This window comes from Maniola hyperantus, chromosome 8 (assembly GCF_902806685.2).
Source record: "Maniola hyperantus chromosome 8, iAphHyp1.2, whole genome shotgun sequence".
NCBI classification, from domain to species: Eukaryota; Metazoa; Arthropoda; class Insecta; order Lepidoptera; family Nymphalidae; genus Maniola; species Maniola hyperantus.
In genome coordinates, this window is record NC_048543.1 from 9,520,887 (window position 1) to 9,542,890 (window position 22,004).

General features: G+C 35.9%; 1 protein-coding gene across 9 annotated transcripts in view; it reads left to right on the plus strand.

Moving 5' to 3' along the window:
* dac (dachshund family transcription factor) overlaps positions 1-22,004 on the plus strand; it is a 203,302-nt gene that overhangs the window by 176,165 nt on the left and 5,133 nt on the right. For all 9 annotated transcript variants that reach the window (XM_069500182.1, XM_069500184.1, XM_069500183.1 and 6 more), the window contains 2 exons: positions 16,649-16,795; positions 18,570-18,770. In XM_069500182.1, the coding sequence (XP_069356283.1) occupies positions 16,649-16,795; positions 18,570-18,770 (348 nt within the window). The remainder of the gene's footprint in view (positions 1-16,648; positions 16,796-18,569; positions 18,771-22,004) is intronic.

Genomic DNA, 22,004 nt, shown 5'->3' on the forward strand with positions numbered 1-22,004 from the left:
TTTCTGTAAGTAAATTAATTAATGCAAACAGTGTGACCGTGTAACTTATTTTCTACTAGATGATGCCCGCGACTTTGTCCGCGCGGATTTACGTTTTTAAAAATCCCGTGGGAACTCTCTAATTTTCCAGAATCAAAAGTAGCCTATGTCCTTCCCTGGGATGCAAGCTATCTCTATACCAAATTTCATCAAAATCGGTTAAACGGATGGGCCGTGAAAAGCTAGCAGACAGACAGACAGATAGACAGATAGACAGACAGACACATTTCGCATTTATAATATTGGTATGGATATGGATAGACTGTCATGAGAATAAAAATTCTTCAAGTGCGTGTCAGAAGTCTGACACACACAGGGTATAGTTTCGTATACATAGTTGCCAAAAACTTTGACGGTCATTGTTTCCTAAAAATTGTTTTTTTTTTCAAAAACTGTCTAAGATAACTCTTATAGTTTATTTTTACAATGGCTATGACACGCAGACGGACAGATGGACTCGACGAAACTATGCGGGTTCCTTGCGTTACCTTAAAAACGACCCACTTATTCTTTGTATATCTAAATTTGGTAAAGTCCGAGTAAAACTGTAATAAAGATCACCAAAATTTAGAACCTAGTTTATATAATTTGTAGACAGTAAAAATTTGATGAATGGCATTTCGAATAACTCTATACACTGGCCATTTAAATTAATAAACTGTCGGCACCTGTTAGTGTGTACAAATGGTCCGGACATACGTTTCCCGCCCTGGTTTCCCGACAGGGGCGATTCGCGCCCCCATGATGAATTCACCTTTTATTTTGTCCCACTTCACTCGATTGAGAGTGATTTTTGAGCGTGAATGGGCAGCCAGTGTAATTTGCCACTGACAGCTCGAAATGCGCATTGAAAGCTATAAAGGACTGGACCAAACTCAATCACGGTTGTTTTTTGTTTGGGCCCAAGTAAAACGGAAAAGTTTATAGCGAATATTGTCGGAGTTTGAAAATTTGTTTTTTATTCCTTCACCTCTTACCTTCTCATATTTTAGGTAAAACTGTGATATTTTAGGAAAAACATAAATCGTAATGCTGGTTTTTAGGGTTCCGTACCCTAAGGGTGTTCACGGAACCCTATTCGCCTCCGCCTCCGCTATCCGTCCGCCTGCCTGTGTGTATGTGACGTGACGGGCTGTTTCTCATGAACTTAATAGGTTGGCACAGAATTTGTATTTCTATTGCCACTATAACAACAAGTACCCAATAAAAAATCAAAATGGCGAATTTCAAAATTGCCGCCACGCAACTTAAAAAAGTACACAGTGTGTGTCTTGTACAATAGTATGGAATCCTTCGTGTGCGAGTCCGATTCGCACTTGACCAATTTTAGATACATAAATTTTAGGTTAGGAAGGCTGTGACGTAATGCTGCTATTTGCAACACAAGAAGCAACAACAATAGCTAGGTATGTAAGAAACTGCAATATGGCAATTCAAAAATCTGAAGAGAACAGTTTAAACATAATGTTCAAAGATTTCGCCTCTCAGTCCAACAATACTAACTCATTTAAGTTTCATAGACGAAGTTTCGTTAGCAATACCATAACAAAACTTAGAATCTTAGCGAAACATTAGAGCTTTGCCCCTTACGAATAGTTGTTAGACAATAAATTATTTAATAACCCTCGGCCCTTACCCGACCTGTGCACTTAATCAGGGAGTATATTCGACGGAATCACCTCTTTAGAAACAATTAATTCGGTCTTGATTAGGGACGTTGCACTTACAAGATGTCTTTGTGGTGCCTAATAGACGTGGGTTCGCAGGAGACTATAAACTCAACAAAACTATGAACCGGTACATGTGGTTTAGAAATTAAGCTATTAAAGTAGAATATCCCATATCAGTTCGTTGATTTCGGAAGTCTGTGTGGAAAGGTAGAATCTGGACGCAGGTATAACATTATTGACTAAACGAAGCGAGGTCTTTGATATATTTATTATACTTGGGTGAATTTGTATTTGTCCGTCCACCCGTCTATCTGTCTATCAAAGCCTGCTTCTTCTGAATTAGCATTAATTCAGAACTTAATAATTAGAGCCTCAATAGCTCAACCGGTATAGGAGTAGACTGAAAACCGAAAGGTCGACGGTTCAAATACCGCCCGTTGCACTATTAATTGTCGTACCTACTCCTAGCACAAGCCTGACGCTTAATTGGAGAAGAAAGGGGAATATTAGTCATTTAATATGGCTAATATTCTTTTTTTTTAAATTAAAAAAAAAATTACTTCAAATTCATAATTAATAAATAATTTGTAAATAATAGCCTAAAGCAGAAAATTTGCTTAGTTATTCAAGTATTAAATATAATATGTATTATTTTCTGTTGATTTTCCCTATAATTTTTCACCGACAATTTGAAATTAATTTGTGCTTCGGCGACCTGGGATTGTTAACGAGATACAAAACATACAAAAAGCCCGAATTCGTGGACCCGAGGTCTCAGTTCGTGGCGAACCACTTCTTATTCAGTGGTAGCCTTTCTTTATTACCTACATTTCCAACATTAGCTAGTGTTCGTTAAATCGATTTGAGTAAAAATATATAGGTAGTCTCGTCAAATCCATCAAACGAACAATAGAATAGTAAATTGGTTTACTGTCCGAGGAGAGTATCTTCAAAGTTTCAAGTTTCAAAGGTAAAAGTCGTTTAATTATTCGTCCCAAGTGGCCATCGCTGACCGCTACATTACAACCCCACGAACAGTTGGTTCCTCTTACATCTCTACTGATAAACTAAAATAGGTATTATACATATTACTAGCTGATGCCCGCAAGTTTGTCCGCGTGGATTTGGCTTTTTAAAAATTTCGTGGGAACTCTTTGATTTTCTGGGATAAAAAATAGCTTATATGTCAGTCACTCTCTAGGCCTTAAAACTATACCCATTCAAAAAATCACGTCGATCCGTTGCTCCGTTGCGACGTAAACCAACAAACAAACACGCGTTCGCATTTATAATATGGGTAATGATTTTATCTGAATTATTAAAATTAGCTCAGCATTGAGTATAAAACAGTGCAGGTTGCAAATATAAGTATTTCTTTTTTTACGATAACTAGATGACGCCCATGACTTGGTCCGGTGGATTTAGGTTTTCTCCAGAATATACGCTATTTTTGTACCAAATTATTTTTGTTACCAATAGATCGGTTAAAGTTTAAACGAATGAGCCATGAAAAGCTAGCAGACAGACAGAGTATGGATTCACAGAAAAAGTTTTTCAAAACGATCCTAAAACTTTTTCTCTTTAACAAAATGCGACAAGGGGTTACCCATTTGATGTCCAGAGTCGGTGAAGTTCGAACGCTTTATTACTGTGTCCGGCTTTAAGTGGGTGTAAAGTTTCAACACCCTTTGATTTACTTCCCATGCATGGAATAGGTATACTTAGAATTGGATCTTTACTTCAGTTCTTCCTTCTACTCGTATGTTATGAATTCAATCCTTACTAATTTTATGTTATGTAACATCTGTCGTTTTGGTAATTCTAACAATAGTTATCAAGGGAATAACTTGGAATACTTACCGCATAATGGACCCCACAATTATTACTATAATGCCTTTAAAGGACTACCTTAATCCCCTAATCGGAAGCCAAACTAACGTGGCGCCGTCCCGCATAGAAATATCTTAAATTGGCAACACGGTCCGGCGGGCCGTCCATAAAACATCTTAATGAGTACACCCAGCAGCTGCGGAGCCCCATATTGCCGCTCTCATATCCATGCAAACTACCCGCCGACTACGTCTTAGCGAGCTTACTTTCCTCCTCCATGTTTACAAGTCGACAACTAATTTGTTGCAATATGTGCATAGGACAACATTATGAGCGCTATCTGCTCGGTGCGTGTCTTGCATACGTTTACCTCCTGCCTCGCTGCGACGTAACTCGACCTGACCCTTCAGCGGAATCCCTCCTGTATTCAAATTTACTCCGACCGGCCATTTGGACACGGATTTGTTATAAGATTAAAGGAAGATTTCACTTGTGAAACAATATGGCAACCGATTTACATATTTCGTTTCCTTATTAGTTTCGGGATATTTGTTTTGGGGCCGCCGAATTTACATCCACTGACCGATTAAATGGCCCTTAGGCATCTTTAATGGGGGTGCCGCGTGGTCGTTGTTGGCCTTAGCAAATGTGTGCTTATGCGTAATTGAATATTTTATGGGCTGGAGTAAATTTAGTGCGGAAACTTTATTGATTTCTAGTTTGCATTGCGTTTCCACAAATAAGCTTCGTTTTGCGGTTGAAAATATTTGAATACATTTCAAGTGCTCATTGAGGTGAGTCAACGTTGACTTTTAAATCTCGCCTTTTCAGTTGTCGCATGTGTTTATCGTGGGCATTTATCTGTTGACTGTTTATATTTCGCGGTTGACATTTACCCTCTGTTTCAACAAACTCATCCTGTTCCCGACGAGTTTCTTTCATTCGCTGTACGAGTGCTCGCGTTGCATTACCTCTATTCAAGTCGAGATAGCTTCACTTAGTTTCCTCTTTTTCAGTGCGGCCGGGTTAATTTCTGCATCTTTATCATTCGAGTGGCCGGTGTACGTAGTCTAGTCAGTCTGGCAGCGTAGATTGTGTGGCGGAAAGCAAACTTGAATTGTTGGTCGCGTGGAGGTAATGAACGCACGGGTGGAACATGGTGTGCTGCTGGAGGCGTCTGGTTCGAGCGAGAGGCACGGCGGAGCGGGCGAGGGGGCGCAGCTGGCGGTGGAAAGGGAGGATGCAACGCGTCCTGTATGCACAGCGCCGCTTCCGCATTCGTTAATGCAAAAGCGGGCACAGACTTCAGGTGTACATTTTCAGCGCTTGTGTGCTTTATACTCGATGCTAAGGCGCGCGTCTTTGTGAAATGTTTAGCCTTAATTATTATTACATTTTATCTCGTCTATGCTTTATACTCTTCGCTGGGTTTTAAATGTAGAAATACACGAACCTGGAATGGAAACTGTTTAAGTACGTTGGTAGTTTCGAATGCAATTATGGAAGCAGACGTATAATATTAAAATACTCAGCGTAAAGATTGATGTTATTAAATTCCTTTTCTTGTTTCCATTCCGTTCTGATTCTAATAAGCATAAAAAGAATATCCAGCGGCTTAACAATTCATTATTACATTCATTCATTTCGGGTTCATTAAAATCGCATTAGGATTAATTTTTCTCGTCCCCGTTTTAATTTGCAGTTTGCCAAGGGGATCTCTGGCCGGCTGCAATCACCCAGTGTCAATATTTGCTGAATGTTACCTGCGCCTATGTTTTATGATATTGTACGGAAAGCTGAACATTTTTCGCGGTTTTATTTGACTTATCTCTTAGTTTTTATGAATCGTTTATGATAACGATGTGTGTTCATTCCACAAAAACTGGCAGGCTTTGTAGATATAAGTAATACCTACATGATTCATTGTGTTTTACAGTAACAACAAGTATCGTTTTGGTGTAGCTACCTACTTCTTATAAAAGTATAGACATAATATTAGTCACAGTGGTTAATCAATTTTTAAAATTTACCAATTAACGTAATTAGTGGTTATACCTAATAATGATATTTATCATCCAACTATCACCTCATAATCTTCACTTATATTCTTGCGTAAATATTATGTGTCATCCCTAAATGAAATGTCCAATATGTCATAAATAATGATTAAATGTTTTTTGTCGGCCATAACGATTAACGACTAGACGTCCAATTTCAGTAATATCGCATCTACACCATAATAAAAACGAAACATACATAAATATTGTTTAATAATAACTGACTATGCTTGATGGCTCGCTTGTAAATATGAAACGTATATAATAAATTAGTAAGTTCTTGTAGGTTTACAGACGAATACCAAGTAAGTACCAACTGCTTACCATAATTATTATCTTTAGGTATTTCTGTTATTTTAACCTGCGATCAACCATTTAAGATTTAGTTTTTATGTGTTGTTATACCTAGTAGGTAAAGTAGCCTAATACAGCAAAATATTTAAAACTAAGTATTAAAACTAGTCGGGCATACACCGACAAAGGTATTTAGCAATTTTTTAATGGAAATATATTAATATGAAATATGTTAAACATAACTAATACTCTCCCCCTCTTAGTTTGCTAAACGTGAAGCTTTGCTAGGAGTAGGTACAGTACAACGGGTGGGGTTTGAATCTTTAACTTTTCAGATAGGTAGTATCAGCTCCTTGACTCCTCTTTATACAACAGCACAGAATATATAATAATACTAACGACAGTAGTGATAGCCCAGTGATTAAGACGTCATCGGCCTCCTGTTTAGGGTTCGATCCCGGCCACGCAACTCTAACTATATTATTAAAGGCTTAAACTATGGCTTAAACATTTCTTATTCTGAGAAGAGACCCGTGTTCAGCTGTGGGTTAACGGTGGGTTGACATTACTCCTCTTTATACCTACTACTTATTAGTTTTGTGTGATTCTCCTGTGAAGATCCATCATAAAAATAATACCAGACAGATGCGTTTCGATTTTCTATCGCAGGAATCGAATGTAAATCGATATTTTTCTCAAATCGTTGCACTGAAGCCTCACGATATCATCATTTGCACGCGACATGGCCCCTTCCAAACATCTACGTTATTAATTCAGGCATATTAATAAAGGTGTCGCGTTACGACCACACTCGTGTCGCAGGAAGCATGGCCCGGTGAGCCATTCCATCGAAAATATTACCTTCGATCCCGAATTCATTATTTTTACTAGGAATCCGATTCGAATTTTTTTGCTCATCGCATGAACATTAGAGTCTAATATTAAACGACAATAAGCCCGAATAGCTCAACGGTTACAGGAGTTGACTGAAATCTGAAAGGCTGCGGTTCAAATCCCACCCGTTGCACAAGTTATCAAACTTGTCGTAAATACTCCTAGCAGAAGCTTACGCTTACCTAGTTAGACAGCAAAGTTATGGTAGAATATTAGTCATGATTAATGTGGCTAATATTCTTTTAAAAAATCATCGGTAATCAATAACTGACTTGAATAAAAATTGTTATGAGTTCATCCATATAGGTACCTATATAAAAAGAAAAGCTGACTGACTGACTGACTGTCTTGTATAGCAACGCACAGCTCAAACTAAACTGGACTTTCGGCAATAAAATGCATGAATTTGTTAGTGATTCTCTCACAATGTTATACTATGTAGTTTGATTTTAATTTTTAATTTGTAACGCTGGGGCTGGCATATAGGTCACCTGGAAAAGCCCTTAGAAAATAAATCTATATCTATCTATATCTATATCTATACTTCTATACTATTATATAAAGAGGTAATGTCGTTAAGTTTGTTTGTAGGGGGTAATCTTTGGAACTACTGAACCGATTTTAAAAATTCTTTCACCAGTAGAAAGATTTTTTTTTATTTATTTTTTATTCAGATACAAGTTAGCCCTTGACTGCAATCTCACCTGGTGGTAAGTGATGATGCAGCCTAAGATGATAGCGGGCTAACCTGGAAGGAGTATGGCAGTTTTTATTAAACCCATACCCCTACATTATTCCTGAGTGACATAGGCTATACGGGATCTTTAAAAACCTAAATCTACGCGGGCGAAGCCGCGGGGATCAGCTAGTATCAGATAAAACTACTGGACGGATCGGGCTGTGTATGCAGAATAGCTATTGACGTAGACATCTGTTAAGAAAGGATTTTTGAAATTTCAATACCTAAAGGGGTAAAACAGGGGTTTGAAATTTGTGTAGTCCACGCGGACGAAGTCGTGGGCTAGTAATATATATTTTTGCCATATTTTTTTGGAAAAGCATTCCGGGTCTTTGTAATTTCGTAAATGTACCGTGTAGAGTCGCAGCCAATATGAATTAATTGATGTTATAATTTTATCCATGTTACGCAGAAAGAATCCAACCCACATAGAGTTCGTTTTGGATATTCAAATTAAAGTTTAAACTTTAAAGTTGGATATCAAAAACTGTGTAGGTTGGATTATTTTTGGGTAACAGGATTAATTTTAAAATATTAGCTGTGTTTTACTAGTAACTAGACTAATAGACTAATTTAGGATAAGTAAAGGCGGCATATGCATCGGTCCAAGTTAAGCTTCTTGATTGTGTGCTAGTTGTTGTGTTCATTATCAACGTATGTCCTTGTCCTGAAATAAACAACGTAACTTAACTTTCCTACAAATATCAGACTTTAATAATTTTGTGGTGATAGTTTGACGATTCAAAAGCACTTGTAAAAACTATTTGAATAAAAAATCATTATATTTCTATTAAATATACTATCAATATTTTTACAAGCAATAAAATGAGATTGGCTTCCGAATTGAGATGAACGTGACAGTGCGTAATACTTATCGTCCATTTTGTGACGACAATCACCGTTAAAGTTACACGTTTATTGATACCTCCCCTTTACGGTGTTCACAGTTTTGACTTTGCGAAAATAAAGTCAGGCAAAGTTGTCGTTTTTTTGTTCAAAATAACAAAAAACAGTTGCTAATATCACGCTACACTTAAAATGTTTGAAATAAAAAGTAAGATAATATTATGAATCAAAACGAATATAATGAAATTCCACGAAAAAGATGTGGCAATCGAAATAGATAGGTAGATACCTGTCATTGTCACATTTTTTGTTCTAAAATATTTACGTAAAAACAGGAAAGTGAAGAGGAAAAGTCATTGTTATTGTAAAATATAAAAAGATACTCTTGAATCCGTAATAATCTGTTTTTAAAGTTTAGAATGTCCGAAATTGGTCGCATCGTGCCGGGGGCTCCAATATCGGATCCAGCATTTCACGCTCCGTAAGCTAAACCGTATCGATACGGATATAATAACCAGTGGAATGGTAACTATAAAGAGAGATTGTATTTTTTACTAACGTCGTAAGAAGTCGGAATGTCCAACCGGCCCTTTGATCGGTTTGATAAAACTGCCTGCAATTTTCTTTTTTTTTCATAAAAATTTTCTTTGCCTTTATTGTATGAAAAATAAAGAATGGAATGTTGCGTTTAGAGATATGCTACACGTTCTTTGCTTGTGTATTTCCGCATCAGTTAACACGAAGATTAGAGAAATTTATTCGGCAAAAAAAACAAGTCAGTCCGAAATGCTTCTGAATAATAAATAGGCAAGAAGCTGCTAAAATAATATAATGTTGAGTTTTTAGAATAGTTACTGAAATGTAGAGAATGTTTATTCATTTTGTATCAAAAACTTAAAAAAACTAAAACATTTACCATTGAAATGACAATTTTAATTATCTCATTGAGAGTTTCTATCCTAGAATGTGAGAACAAAGAAACAAAAAAAAATACTGCGGAGCCACACACAGCTACATAATTTAGTTAATTAATAACGTAACCTAATTAGTTTAGTTGATTTATATAAAACTAGCTCACGCCTGCGACTTCGTCCGCGTGGACTACACAAATTTCGAACCCCTATTTTACCCCCTTAGGAGTAGGAATTTTCAAAAATCCTTTCTTAGTGGATGTCTACATCATAATAGCTATATGCATGCCAAATTTCAACCCGATCCTTCCAGTAGTATGAGCTATACGTTGATAGATCAGTCAGTCAGTCAGCCAGTCAGTCAGTCACCTTCTCCTTTTATATATTCAGATTTTGCAAATATTGCAACAACATCAAAATTGCTCAGCAATTGTAAATTTTTGTTAAACAAATATAATCACTTTGATATAACATTACATTTTTAGTAGTTATTATTTTCGAAGAGTCACTCCAACCATCAGTACCACTAATACACTTTCGCCCATGACTGTTCACAATCTTAAGTGGATATATTGCGTTATGGGTGAAGGTCAGCCGTAGCTCGTAACTCAGAGTCCCCACTCGTCCGACAAGAACAATAATCCGTACAATTTTGAGGAAAATGTTTATCGCAGAAGCCACTCGCCCCATAAATTTTGTCCAAATAAAATAAAAATAGACAAAAAGGTATCCGTTGACAAGAGGACAAGAGGACTGTTCTAGACTTGGCAATGAGAGTTTAAATTGCGTATTTGTTAGAAAAATGAGAATTAGAACCCGAAAAATTTTAAGTAGGTACATTTTGAAGGTATTTTTTTAAAGGCATATTTTAAAATAATTAACAGTTTTCACATTTCACTTTTTTCAAAAGATTTTTAAAGCCGTCATAATAGAATTATCCTTAGTAGGTAAGAACTATTAGGAACCTGCCTTCTGAATGTTTAATTAAACAAAAACGAAGTTTCTCTAAAAGTTAAATTGCTTAAAAAACCTTGTCGTCGTTTCTCACGCTAAAACAATAACCTTACAATGTGCGAGACGAGTAGGCGCATATAATAGTGTATTCATCTGTGACTCAGTATTCTCAAATAGCTTTAACAGTGTTTTTCAAAACTACATTTAGTAAAAATTGTTGGCAATTTCACAAACATGGCAAGGCTTCATGTAATATCGTTCTACACGTTTCAACTCTCATTGGAATAGTGACCAATCAAACTCAAAAAAAAAAATTGTTTCTAGTTTTAAAGTTAGACGCGCTTAAAGATTTCTATGTAGGTAACTCCTTGAGCCCTTGAAATTGAAACTAAATATTTTAGCAGAAATCTGGCTAACACGTATATTAGTTCCTAGAACGTATCTACAAAATTTTATTGAGTTTGATTGGTTAGTACCTATTCAAAATGACAGCCAAACTACGCGTATATGAAAAGCACTGGGGAGCGCTAAAGACACTTCTCTTAAGAAAAACACTTCGTCATCTCCGTCGATTTCATCCCTTCAAGCGACCATACGGCTGATAACTGACACATCTTATCTGCCAAACATTATTTCATACACATCTATCGGAAAGCCATTCCGACTGTGTCTGATTTTATTCTAGGCAATTTATTTTCAATAAAGAACTATAAAAAGACTTATCTAAATGGCTCGGGCGCGACTGAGGGGAGTGGCTGTCATAAACGTCGATTTTTATTTACGTTACCCGGCGCGAGTGAGGAAACTATCACGAGTTTGATTTAGAGAAAACCCAATTAAGTTTTGGGTACGTGTGTTTGACAAAATATGTTTTACTATGATTTTTTTTACTAAGCACCTACCTGTAAAACCTACAAATATATTTTCAGAATATCAAAAAAATAGACCTCTACCGAATATCATATTCGTCTAATCCTAGCTCTTCAACGGGTACAGGAAGCTTCAATAGCCCTTATGTAGCTAGGTGATGTGTGGCACAAATTTCTCAAAGAATAAACGTTTTTTCTTTCCTTCAATAGACTACCTTTGAAAAAAATGCTTGTAACTATTCCCCTTTAGTTAGTAGCTGTATCACTTTAAAAACCGCTGATCGTTAATCCTTGGATAAGTACCTCTTAGCATAAGGAACATATAAACTGATATTATAAATGCGAAAATGTGTCTGTCAGTTATCTTTTCCTGGTCCTTATGCTTAAGCGATTTTGTTGAAAGATACAAACAAGAGAGAGAGAAAGAACAGACAAAGGCTACTTTTTATCCCGGAAAATCAAAGTGTTCTCACGGGATTTTTAAAAATATAAATCCACACGTATTACACGAATGTCTCAGACATCATCTAAATCAGTACTCATCAGTAATAAATAATTTGACTGGATGGAATTAAAATACCTAAGTAGATAGTTTTCTGGTATCCCAATATTTTGTAAACCATCAGCGATTGGTTAAGACTCGTACGAGCATCAAAATTTAAAAAAATCCACTACTTTTTATTATCTGCACACAATACTGCCAAGGGGCATTATGTCCACAACCATGTAAAGTATAACATAAGTGCATCCGTATCCGCGAGGGTGTCTCGCTCAACCCATTGAAGCACCATCGATAAGCCATTGTTATTGCGTCATACAGGTCAAGCTGTTACAACCATTGCACCGGACCCAATACATAATATTATGAATACGAATACGTTTGACATGAAAAAAAAACTTTCGGAAAAACTGATTGGAATAAAATATGATGGCAGCGCTCTTTTATTTTTGCCTATATTCTGTGCCATTTTTTTAAATATCAGGGGAACGAAATAAAATTTTGTACACACAAACCGACTCATTTACATGTTATTTGAGCAAAAACCCAAGGGGCCCGTATCAGCCATTTATGAGTCGAAAGTATTAAAGAAAAGAGAACCGGATACATATAAAGAGAGATATAATAATAATAAGAAAAGAAGCGCAAGAAAACTGCTCGCGGCGAATAAACCCCGCAGAAAGCGGCATTGTTCTGCGACTTTTAAAAGCGGAACAAAATGAATGAGGGGAAGGAAATCGGATGAAAATATGAAAAGAATACACGGTGTATACGTAAAAGTGAAACGAAACATCGGAGATCGGGTCTCAACCGCGGCGGTCCGCAAATATAATTTGCATAGCCAAGTAGCCGAACTTTTGTCTGCAGCGGATGTTCGCAACCATATTCGTTCGTTGCTTTTTAACCACACTCTCATTCTGTATCGGACCGGACTTTTTATTGCATTTTTCCCCTTTGAACGAATTCCTTCAATATTTCGGTGGTTCGTTATTCGTACGCTCGGTCGTCGAATTGTTTTGCTTAATATCGTTCTGTTTGACTGTTGGGTATGTTGTTCATATCGTTTTTAATCTCCTACGACACTACCTACTTCATTTTTTTTAAGTTTAAGTTTTTTTGGTATGTTTTTAATCTCAAATTCATTGTGAATATTTTAAGTAGTATCAAATATTAGACATGAAATAACATTATCAGAATCAGAGGAATATAAAATCCATTGTATCAATTTCTTTTAAAATGATAACTATAATATCTCGACACAAAGGCCAGAGTAACAAAAGAATAGAACTCTTTATTCAAAAGCTCCATTGAGGCGAAAGGAATAATCTATTGAAGTATTATTACGATTCATCTTTACTCATGAACTTATCGAAGTATTAGGAGCTGGATTATTTTCAAAGAGCGCCGACGATCAATGCACAAATATTGACTTATAAAAACAATAGGCCGACGTCGCTCCCGCTTTATTGAATTCGATAAGACATTTGATTGCTATCTGTTTCTTTTGAATGCTTAACAACCTAGAGCATTGGATATGTTACCGATGATAGGATAATATATATAGTTCGGTATTTTATTATACTTTTTTATCGATGACAGGTTTACTTTTGATTATGATCTCAACTGATGGTAATTGAAACTCATTAATCATGAAAGACGTATAACAGTTACGATATATTTCAATTGTATTTCAAACGGTATTCTAGTTCGTAGTAAATTTTCAGCCCACCCATAGCTAAAGCTATCAGAACGCCAAAACCTGAATATGGCAATCTCAGAACCTGCTGTTCAGTAGACCTTCCTACTCTCTCTCTAAAATCTATTAGCATCGGGCCAGAATTATCACATTGACCTCACTAATTGAAAATGTCTGCATTTTACAAAAGAGGTGAGATGAAAAGGTCCAAAAATAAGCGTCATTCGAGTGAAAAAGTGTTTTTCAGAGGTGTTGGTCTGTGCCGGTTCGGACTCGACGGGCCGTTGAATTTTCCACTCACTGGACGTTTGGGGGCTCACTCGCACACCGGATTGGCCTCACCTTTCATCCTAAATATACGTTTTATGTTATGTGAAACTTCGATTTTGTGGCATCGCTATTGGAAAAATATACCAAACTCTATCTATATTATTTTTCTATAGGTACTCTATATCTTTAGCGAAACCAATAATTATTAATCTATGCTCTATATTTACACGACTGCACAAAACTTTTCACATGACACAAGTTAAAATGGCGAGTTAAAACTCCTTTTGTACGCATTATACCTATCTATCTGAGTGTCTTTATTTCACCATAACTTCTAAATTCCTGAACAGGTTCGAATCTTTATATCGTCTGTCTGTCCATCACGCTGGAAGACTCCTCACATTAAGCTTACTTTGTATGCGCGATCTCCACACTAGGACTTTTCTACTCCAAAGCCCAACATCACTACTGCGACAAGCATGGTCTGCCAACTGTAGAATAGGAATATTATGATGATGAAATTTTTGCAGCAACTAATTTAATAAAAAAGGTTCCTACACAAGTAATTATTTATTGTCATCCTATCATCATTGTTCTACGCAGTACACACCGTTAACACTTATTAACCACGACTCAAATATCATTTTGGAAATCGTATTAAGAATCGAGAGAAACAAAAACGATAGTTTATTAACACTGGTGTCGGAGGTTGTATGACAAATGATGCGTAGGAGTTGAACCCCGACCGCTTCATTAGCAACAACATTAATTACTAGCGAATCTTTAATGAGAAATTCATGTAGCTTTTTATTTTTAATGCGCTTTAATTTGTTCTAGGCTATTTTATATAATTACTAGCGCCGCTACTTATTTATTCCCATGCCTTTGCTCTTAGTTGTTTTTTCTGTTCTATGGGTTATTTTTTAAACATTCGTTTAAAGGTTTTTAAACAAGAGATTTACACATGTTTTTTTTCTAAATAAGCAGTTTTAAACATGTTTAAAACAAAACAAAATTGTTTTTAAAGAAAAATCAGGATTTTCTCCATCGCTGGTTATATGTAATGTAAAACTTACTTCTTCACCTTTGCTTTTTTGGTTTTGTCCGTGTTCAGGTTAATTTAGGTGACGTTATGACATCTTGAAAGACATCTCTTCACAGTGTTACGTTTTTTAACTTAACGATAGAAATAATACCTTTAAGAATATACCTACTACCATTGATATATAGCTATATATCAATTATATTTGGTAGCTTTGATCGAATGGGTAGATGTTATGTTAAACATAGTTTATCTTATAAATGACGTGATGAGTTCAGACACCTAGCTTAATAAATATAATAGTATTGATTGAAGTTAAAATTATGCGTAACTCAATACCTAACACCTTTTGATTTCATTATAATATTTTTCTTCTTAACTTTTCTTTTTGTTTCTATCCTTCTTATTCCTCCTTATATAATTTCATGTTTTATTTATAGCCTTTGTTCATAAGTCTTTTCTCAACTTTCATGTGTAGGTACCATCTCAAGTATTCGTTATCGAACTCCGGATAAACAAAGATAGTCAATTAGACTCTCTTACCGAGGAAAAGGGATAGCTATTCATGATATCTATCGATGACGAAAATCAGTTTCTGCGGCGAATCAAAAAGATTCTCTCTACCATATTTATGAGCATTTCGATGCATTTGATAAGCTAGAAAGGGACAAACAATGCGATTTCCGAGTTTTAGGGTTTACGTATGTAGATAATGTGTATGGATGGACGTTGAATGCAGGCATATTGACGAATACCGAGTACGGCGTACGGTACAAAAGCTAAAGCGATTATTTAGTTTAGGTTTTGTTTTGTTTCCCGCTGCGTTCACAGCAATTGTTGTTTCGATACGGTACAAGTAAGCAAAATGGATTCCATATTCACTATAAATATTGATGAAGGGTTTCGAGGGTCTGCAGACTTTAAATATTTTGTTTGTTTAATTGATAACTTACATAAACATAATATTTTATTACAACGGCTATCATTTATGTCCTAAGTGTAACCAAGACCATGTTAAGCAACTTTCATAATATGTGGTTTAAAGCTAGAATAGTAATGACAACATACCGTCCGTCACGTAATGGTCGCGTTACAAAGCGTGCAACAACGTCAATAAAATGTTGTATATTTTTTTTATTCAGATACAAGTTAGCCCTTTGACTGCAATCTCACCTGGTGGTAAGTGATGATGCAGTCTAACATGATAGCGGGCTAACCTGGAAGGGGTATGGCAGTTTTTATTAAACCCATACCCCTTTGGTTTCTACACGGCATTGTACCGGAACGCTAAATCGCTTGGCGGCACGGCTTTGCCGGTAGGGTAACTAGCCACGGCCAAAGCCTCCCACCAGACCAGACCAGAAATTTAGAAATTATAAAATTCCAAACCCCTGCCAGGAATCGAACCCGGGACCTCCCACTATTAAGACCACAGCGCTCACCACTGCGCCAGGGAGGTCGTCACATTGAATCACATTGAAACAAGATGGCGTGATTTCCTAAAGAACGCTTTTTGACACCCTCCATGTCCAATATGCACCACTTGGCATAAAAAACACTCCCTTTAGCGGTGCAGCGGTGCTGTCACATAGCGGCTGGTGCCGGCACCGCTATTCCAGAAACTGCAGTCAATGACAAAGCAACAGTTAGGATTCTCAGTCTTCAAAGGTTTTTGTTAAAGAAATTATTAAAAACGAGAAGTTTTTAACTACTAATTTTATCATCATGAACAACCCATCCTCTCAGAGTGAGAAGGGTTTTTAGCCATAGTCTACCACGCTGGCCATTTACGGATTGGTAGACTTCACACACCTTTGAGAACATTATGGAGAACTCTCAGGCATGCAGGTTTCCTCACGATGTTTTTTTTTCACCGTTGAAGCAAGACATATTTAATTAATTAAAACGCACATAACTCCGAAAAGTTAGAGGTGCGTGCCCGGGGTCGAACCCCCGACCTCCGATTAGAAGGCGGACGTCCTAACCACTAGGCTGCCACTGCTTTTATAAACATACTTAATACTTTTTTTGTTTTCAGTAATGTATCAAAAGAGGTTAAAGAAGGAAAGAAAACAGCGGCAACAAATTCAAGAACAACTAGAACTGGAGTTAAAAAGACGGCAGAAGATAGAAGAAGCACTAAAGCAATCAGGAGCGCCCGGTGAAATCCTCAGAATAGTAACTGGTAAATATAACTATTTAATACCGTACATTTAAGCCACGGACAAATCTAGTGGAAAATCGCGCGCAGAATTCCGCTCATGGAATGCCACAGCCATGACCTAACCTAACATGTTAAAATAAGTATTATCTGCGCAATCAGAACGCCAAAGAATTTCCGCGTGCGATTTTACCTTAGGTTATGTCCCTAGCTTTATATTACAGTTAATCTAGTTCTAGACACACTATATTAATTTGCAATTAATACATGATATATCCAAAGACTTTTACCGATGAAAGTGTCGTGTGGACTGTGGATTATTGCTTTACATAAATCATTGTAGTTTCGAGTACTTAATAACTAAATAAATATAACTGAAAATATCCACAACCAGGTTTTATCATAGACTTATATATTACTTCGTAAGGACAGGGCCATTGAACAAGCAAAATGGCACCGACTCATTGGTCCTAAAATGTTTATTTAGCATCAATGCAACCTCAGTGACGTCTGGATTTCAAACGGGTTTCAAGCGTCGTCAACCGATTGGCTGGACACACAGAAATAAATTCTCTTGTAGGGACTCCCATAAGCTACGGTCTTGCGCCGCTGAAATACTCGTAAGTAATAAAACAATGGAACACAAAATAAGAAATTCAATACTAGCATCAATAACATAATATTATATTTTAATATACCTATTTAAATTGTGAAATCTCAGCAAAATATTAATTCTAGTAAAGCGAAGTATTTGCTAACATATCGCAATGCCTCTGACATGTTAACTTGCCGTCTGTCAAACAATCTTTGTATCAGTTAAAGTAGATACCAAAACATCTTACATAGCACCCATCTAACATGCAAATCTCAACTATATACCGTGTGAAATAGGATTCTATTTTTAATGGCTTGTCAACATCTCATGTGCTACGACTAATTTGGAGTTTATATGGAGTGCGTGACGTAAGGAGGGTGGTAAACTAGTGAAGCCTTGTACTAATCTCCATGTCAGGAAATCGTTTCGCAGGCCATTTGAAATGAGGGTCGATGAAGTAACACGCATTCGAACTCAATTTCTTGTATAATCGCTGTTTGCTACTTACTTTAATTGGTACATTCGTATTCAGCTATAACAAACAAGGTACAAACTATGCTCCTGAATTAGTCGTGAATCTGAAGGTGGCATTAGTCGTTTGTCTATTTATATGTTGTTATGGTGTCTAATCAAAGTGTAAAAAAAAAGTTAAAAAAAACAACTATTTTGTTTAAAGCAGAATTACACTACACGCATTATGAAAATAAATAATTGTATTGTATTGTATTATTTAAAAAATGTTTACAACTGTCTTTTTTCATTTTAAACATGTTTAAAACACTCGTTTTATACATTTGTTTTAAATAATGCCAACCCTGTCAAGCCATTACATTTCTCTACGGTACTGACCAAAAAGTTACAGTCAGGCTCGATTCATCTAATTATATTATTACCTACTCAAAATCAAACTAATATCCAAATAAACGTGCTAAAAAGAAGTACAAAATATATTCGCACATAATTTAAGTACCTATTTAGATATACTTAAACATGATTGTGCAATTTTTGGTTGAATGAAGTAAACCGTAATGGACTAATAGTCATTTTTTGCCATGTTAAAAACAAATTAATGTTCCTGTTTGGCCTTCACCCTCTAAGCATGAAGCTTTACTAGGATTTGGTACGATAGATAACAGCTACGGGTAGAAATTAAATTTAAAATGTAAGTATAAGTATTTTTTTTAAAAATCCTCTCTTCAACAGAGAATTTAACACCGCCGTCCCAAGAAAACCGTGAACGTGAGAATGGTACGGAGAGCAAACCACCAAGCACAGAACCCCCCACCTCATCGCCGCCTTTCCAGCGGGACCCGCCACGCACGCCTGACAAGCCGCAGTGGAACTACCCTCCGCCACCTGTGGACATCATGAGTGGACAAGCTGCTTTCTGGCAGAACTACTCTGGTGAGTTCATGCCACAAAACTCCAAATAAGATAATAGATTGGGAGACATCTGCCATCGTGGTACCATGTCTCATTAACATCGAAATGACGTTACTTTGACGTCATTCAGCCGAAATAAAAATATACCATCAGCTCGAAACTTCAGTCTAGTGGTGACGTCACTATAACGGCGGCCACGCGCATTAGCATTTTGCGGGACTTATAAAGACATTTACAATATAAGTCGGAAATTGCTAATGCGCGTGGCCGCCATTTTAGTGACGTCAGCACTAGACTGAAGTTTCGAGCTGAAGGTATATTTTTACTAAAATACTCAAATGATGTCAAAATTACGTAATTTCGATGTTAATGAGACATGGTTCCACCGCAATAGCAATTTGCGGGACTTATACATAATTGTATTGTGTTATGGTCACGTACATCAATATTTTTTTTAATAAAAATCTCTACATTGAACACAATCGAATCAAACTTAGAAAGGGGGGTCTCACAGGAAAAAAGAAAAAAAATCGACATGCGAAATTTATACTCATCATATTACATACCATTGCGAATCAAGAATTTCAAGTATTTAAAAGCACAAAATGAACGATACATGCATTGTATTGGGGTGAGCTTTTTACCAATCCATTCCTTTATTGAAGTGAAAAATGGCTTCAATAATGTAATAATTTAATTCTACTCATATTTTTCATACATAAATAAACTTAATAAGTACCTACATAAAATCGTATTTTGACATACTATGAAATTTTTTTTGAAAAAGCAGTATTCAATTACTTGTTTTCAATCATTGGTTTTTAAACAAATTGTGAAGTTGAGCATTTTCATCATGTTACTTATAGGAAACTGTTTATAACTTAATGTCTCTACATATTATGTTAAGATCAATTTTACAACTAGACTATGATTAAATACGTAGACAACGAAAATGAATAATTTATTACTGAAATACCCACATTTAATATTTATAATATACTACACAAAGAAATCAAAATATACTTAAACAATAAAACTAAAACTAAAACTAAAACTAAAACCTTAAAAAAATATAATATTATAATATAATTAAAATATATTATTAAAATAAAAGGAGTCCCTTTAGGCAAGGTTCCGAAGATACTGGCAGCGTTCCCCCTTTGAATTGTTTCTTCTTTTTCCGAGGTAGCTGCCAGCTCTTCGGTCTCCTGTGATGTCGACAAAATGAATTAAACAAAAGATTAAAAAACTTTTTATTAGAAAAGTATAGCTACTATGCCATGAATGATTTTCTAAACGACGCAAATAAAAATAAATAAAAATATGGGTCTCCCTACTAAGGTCTACTGTTCACACCAAATTTCGACACCCAAACTGGGTATCCATAATCCTACCTTGTACATAGTTTATGGAATTGCAGTAAATTGAAATTGAAATGAAAGTTTCAATATGTGATAGGTACGCAGCATAGCTAAAACCAGGAAAAGAAAAAATATGGCACACATGTTAGCGAATCGGGCGGTAGTTTTTTTCATTCATATCCTCTTTGTGGAAAGCCCAGAAATTTCATTAAAAATGCACCGGCTTCTGCAGAGTTTCATACTATTGTGTGCGATATGGACATCCATACACGTAACTTGATGCATATAAAAACTGGCTCTACTTTTTTAATTAAAAACGATGGCAATATTAAATTAAATGAATTACCTACTATTGTAAAAAGTAACGATTATTTTAGGGCGTTATAAATAAAATAATTTTAGTATAATCATTATGCTCTGAAATCTGGGAAAGGGGAAATGATAGGTTCGTTACCAAATAATTTAATTGGTTGAATAAATAATTTAATTTAATTTAAATACTCGTATACTATTGAGAGACCCGTGCTCTGTAGTGAGGCGGCGTTTGGTTGACCATGATGATGATGATGATAACACCTTGAATAAACACATAGGCTTTACTAATCCCGGAAAATCAAAGGGTTCCTGCGGGATTATTAAAAAACCTATATCCACGCCGATGAAGTATAGTGAGCATCATCTAGTATCCGGTAGGCATTCCGAACCAGTGGTAGATGCATCCGACTATTCGAAAGTACTTGTAAAAGTTTATTCGAATAAAAAAGATTTTTATTTTATTTATTTATTTATTTATCTATGTTAACAGTTTTATGGCAATGCACATTCGCACAATTCACGTATTAAATTATCTGAAAAGTTGCACTAGGGCCTCTGCTGGTAAGACAATAAAATTTTAAGCGTACCTAATATTTCATTAGCTTCGCATTCGCGTGTTCGCGTGCGTTAGACACTTGGAAAGGGTAAAAGGCAACACTTAAATTAGTTGCAATTTCTACTCGAAAGCAAAGTCCGGGCACTTGTCGGTTAAGCAGGAAATGTTTGAGCGAATGTTGTGTGACTGACGAGTGTTTTGCTGTTGTAAACTATCGTTCAAGTAATATTAGTAGTTCAAAGTTACATGCCTAATATAGACACATGCATTTATTTGTAAAAAACTAGATGATAATCGCGACTTCTTCCGCAAGGATTTAGATTTTTTAAAATCTTAATGGAACTCTTTAATTTTCCGGGATGAAATGTAACCCATATCGTATTATGGGGAGCAAGCAAGCTATCTCTGTAACAAATAGATGATGACCATGACTTCGTCCACGTTGAATTAGATTTTTCAAAAATCCCTCCTTGATTTTCCGGGACAAAAAGTAACCTATATCGATCAGTTAAACGGGTGGATATCTACGCGAACAAAGTGGCGGGCAACAGCTTTTATTATGCAATTTTTCCGTTTTACGTCTCTTCGAATTTCCAACTTAGATGTTTTTTGTCTTTTCGCACATAAATAAGAAAACAATAAACTGTATTTTTATAAATATAGAAAACAAGATGAACCAAGTGATGCTAAGTAATATAAAGTTGAAAAATTAATAAAGAGGAAACTTCTCCGGCTACTTTTTAGGTACGCTTGTAAAATGAATGGAAATAAAATTGTACAACACAGGTGCGCTCGAAACCTTTGACGATATTAACTTTTTGTTCGCTCTCGTCGTAATACAAGCGTATAAATAGATAGGACTCGCTGTATAATTAGGTATCTACCTATTTAACTTTAGCCAAATCACACAATTTTCCCTTCACACCCCAAACTTTTATGTTTTGACGAAAACAGCACTGATCTTAGGCCATGTCTAACGATGCTGCTCTATTTTTAAACGGCTATTCAAAAAAGGAGTCTAAT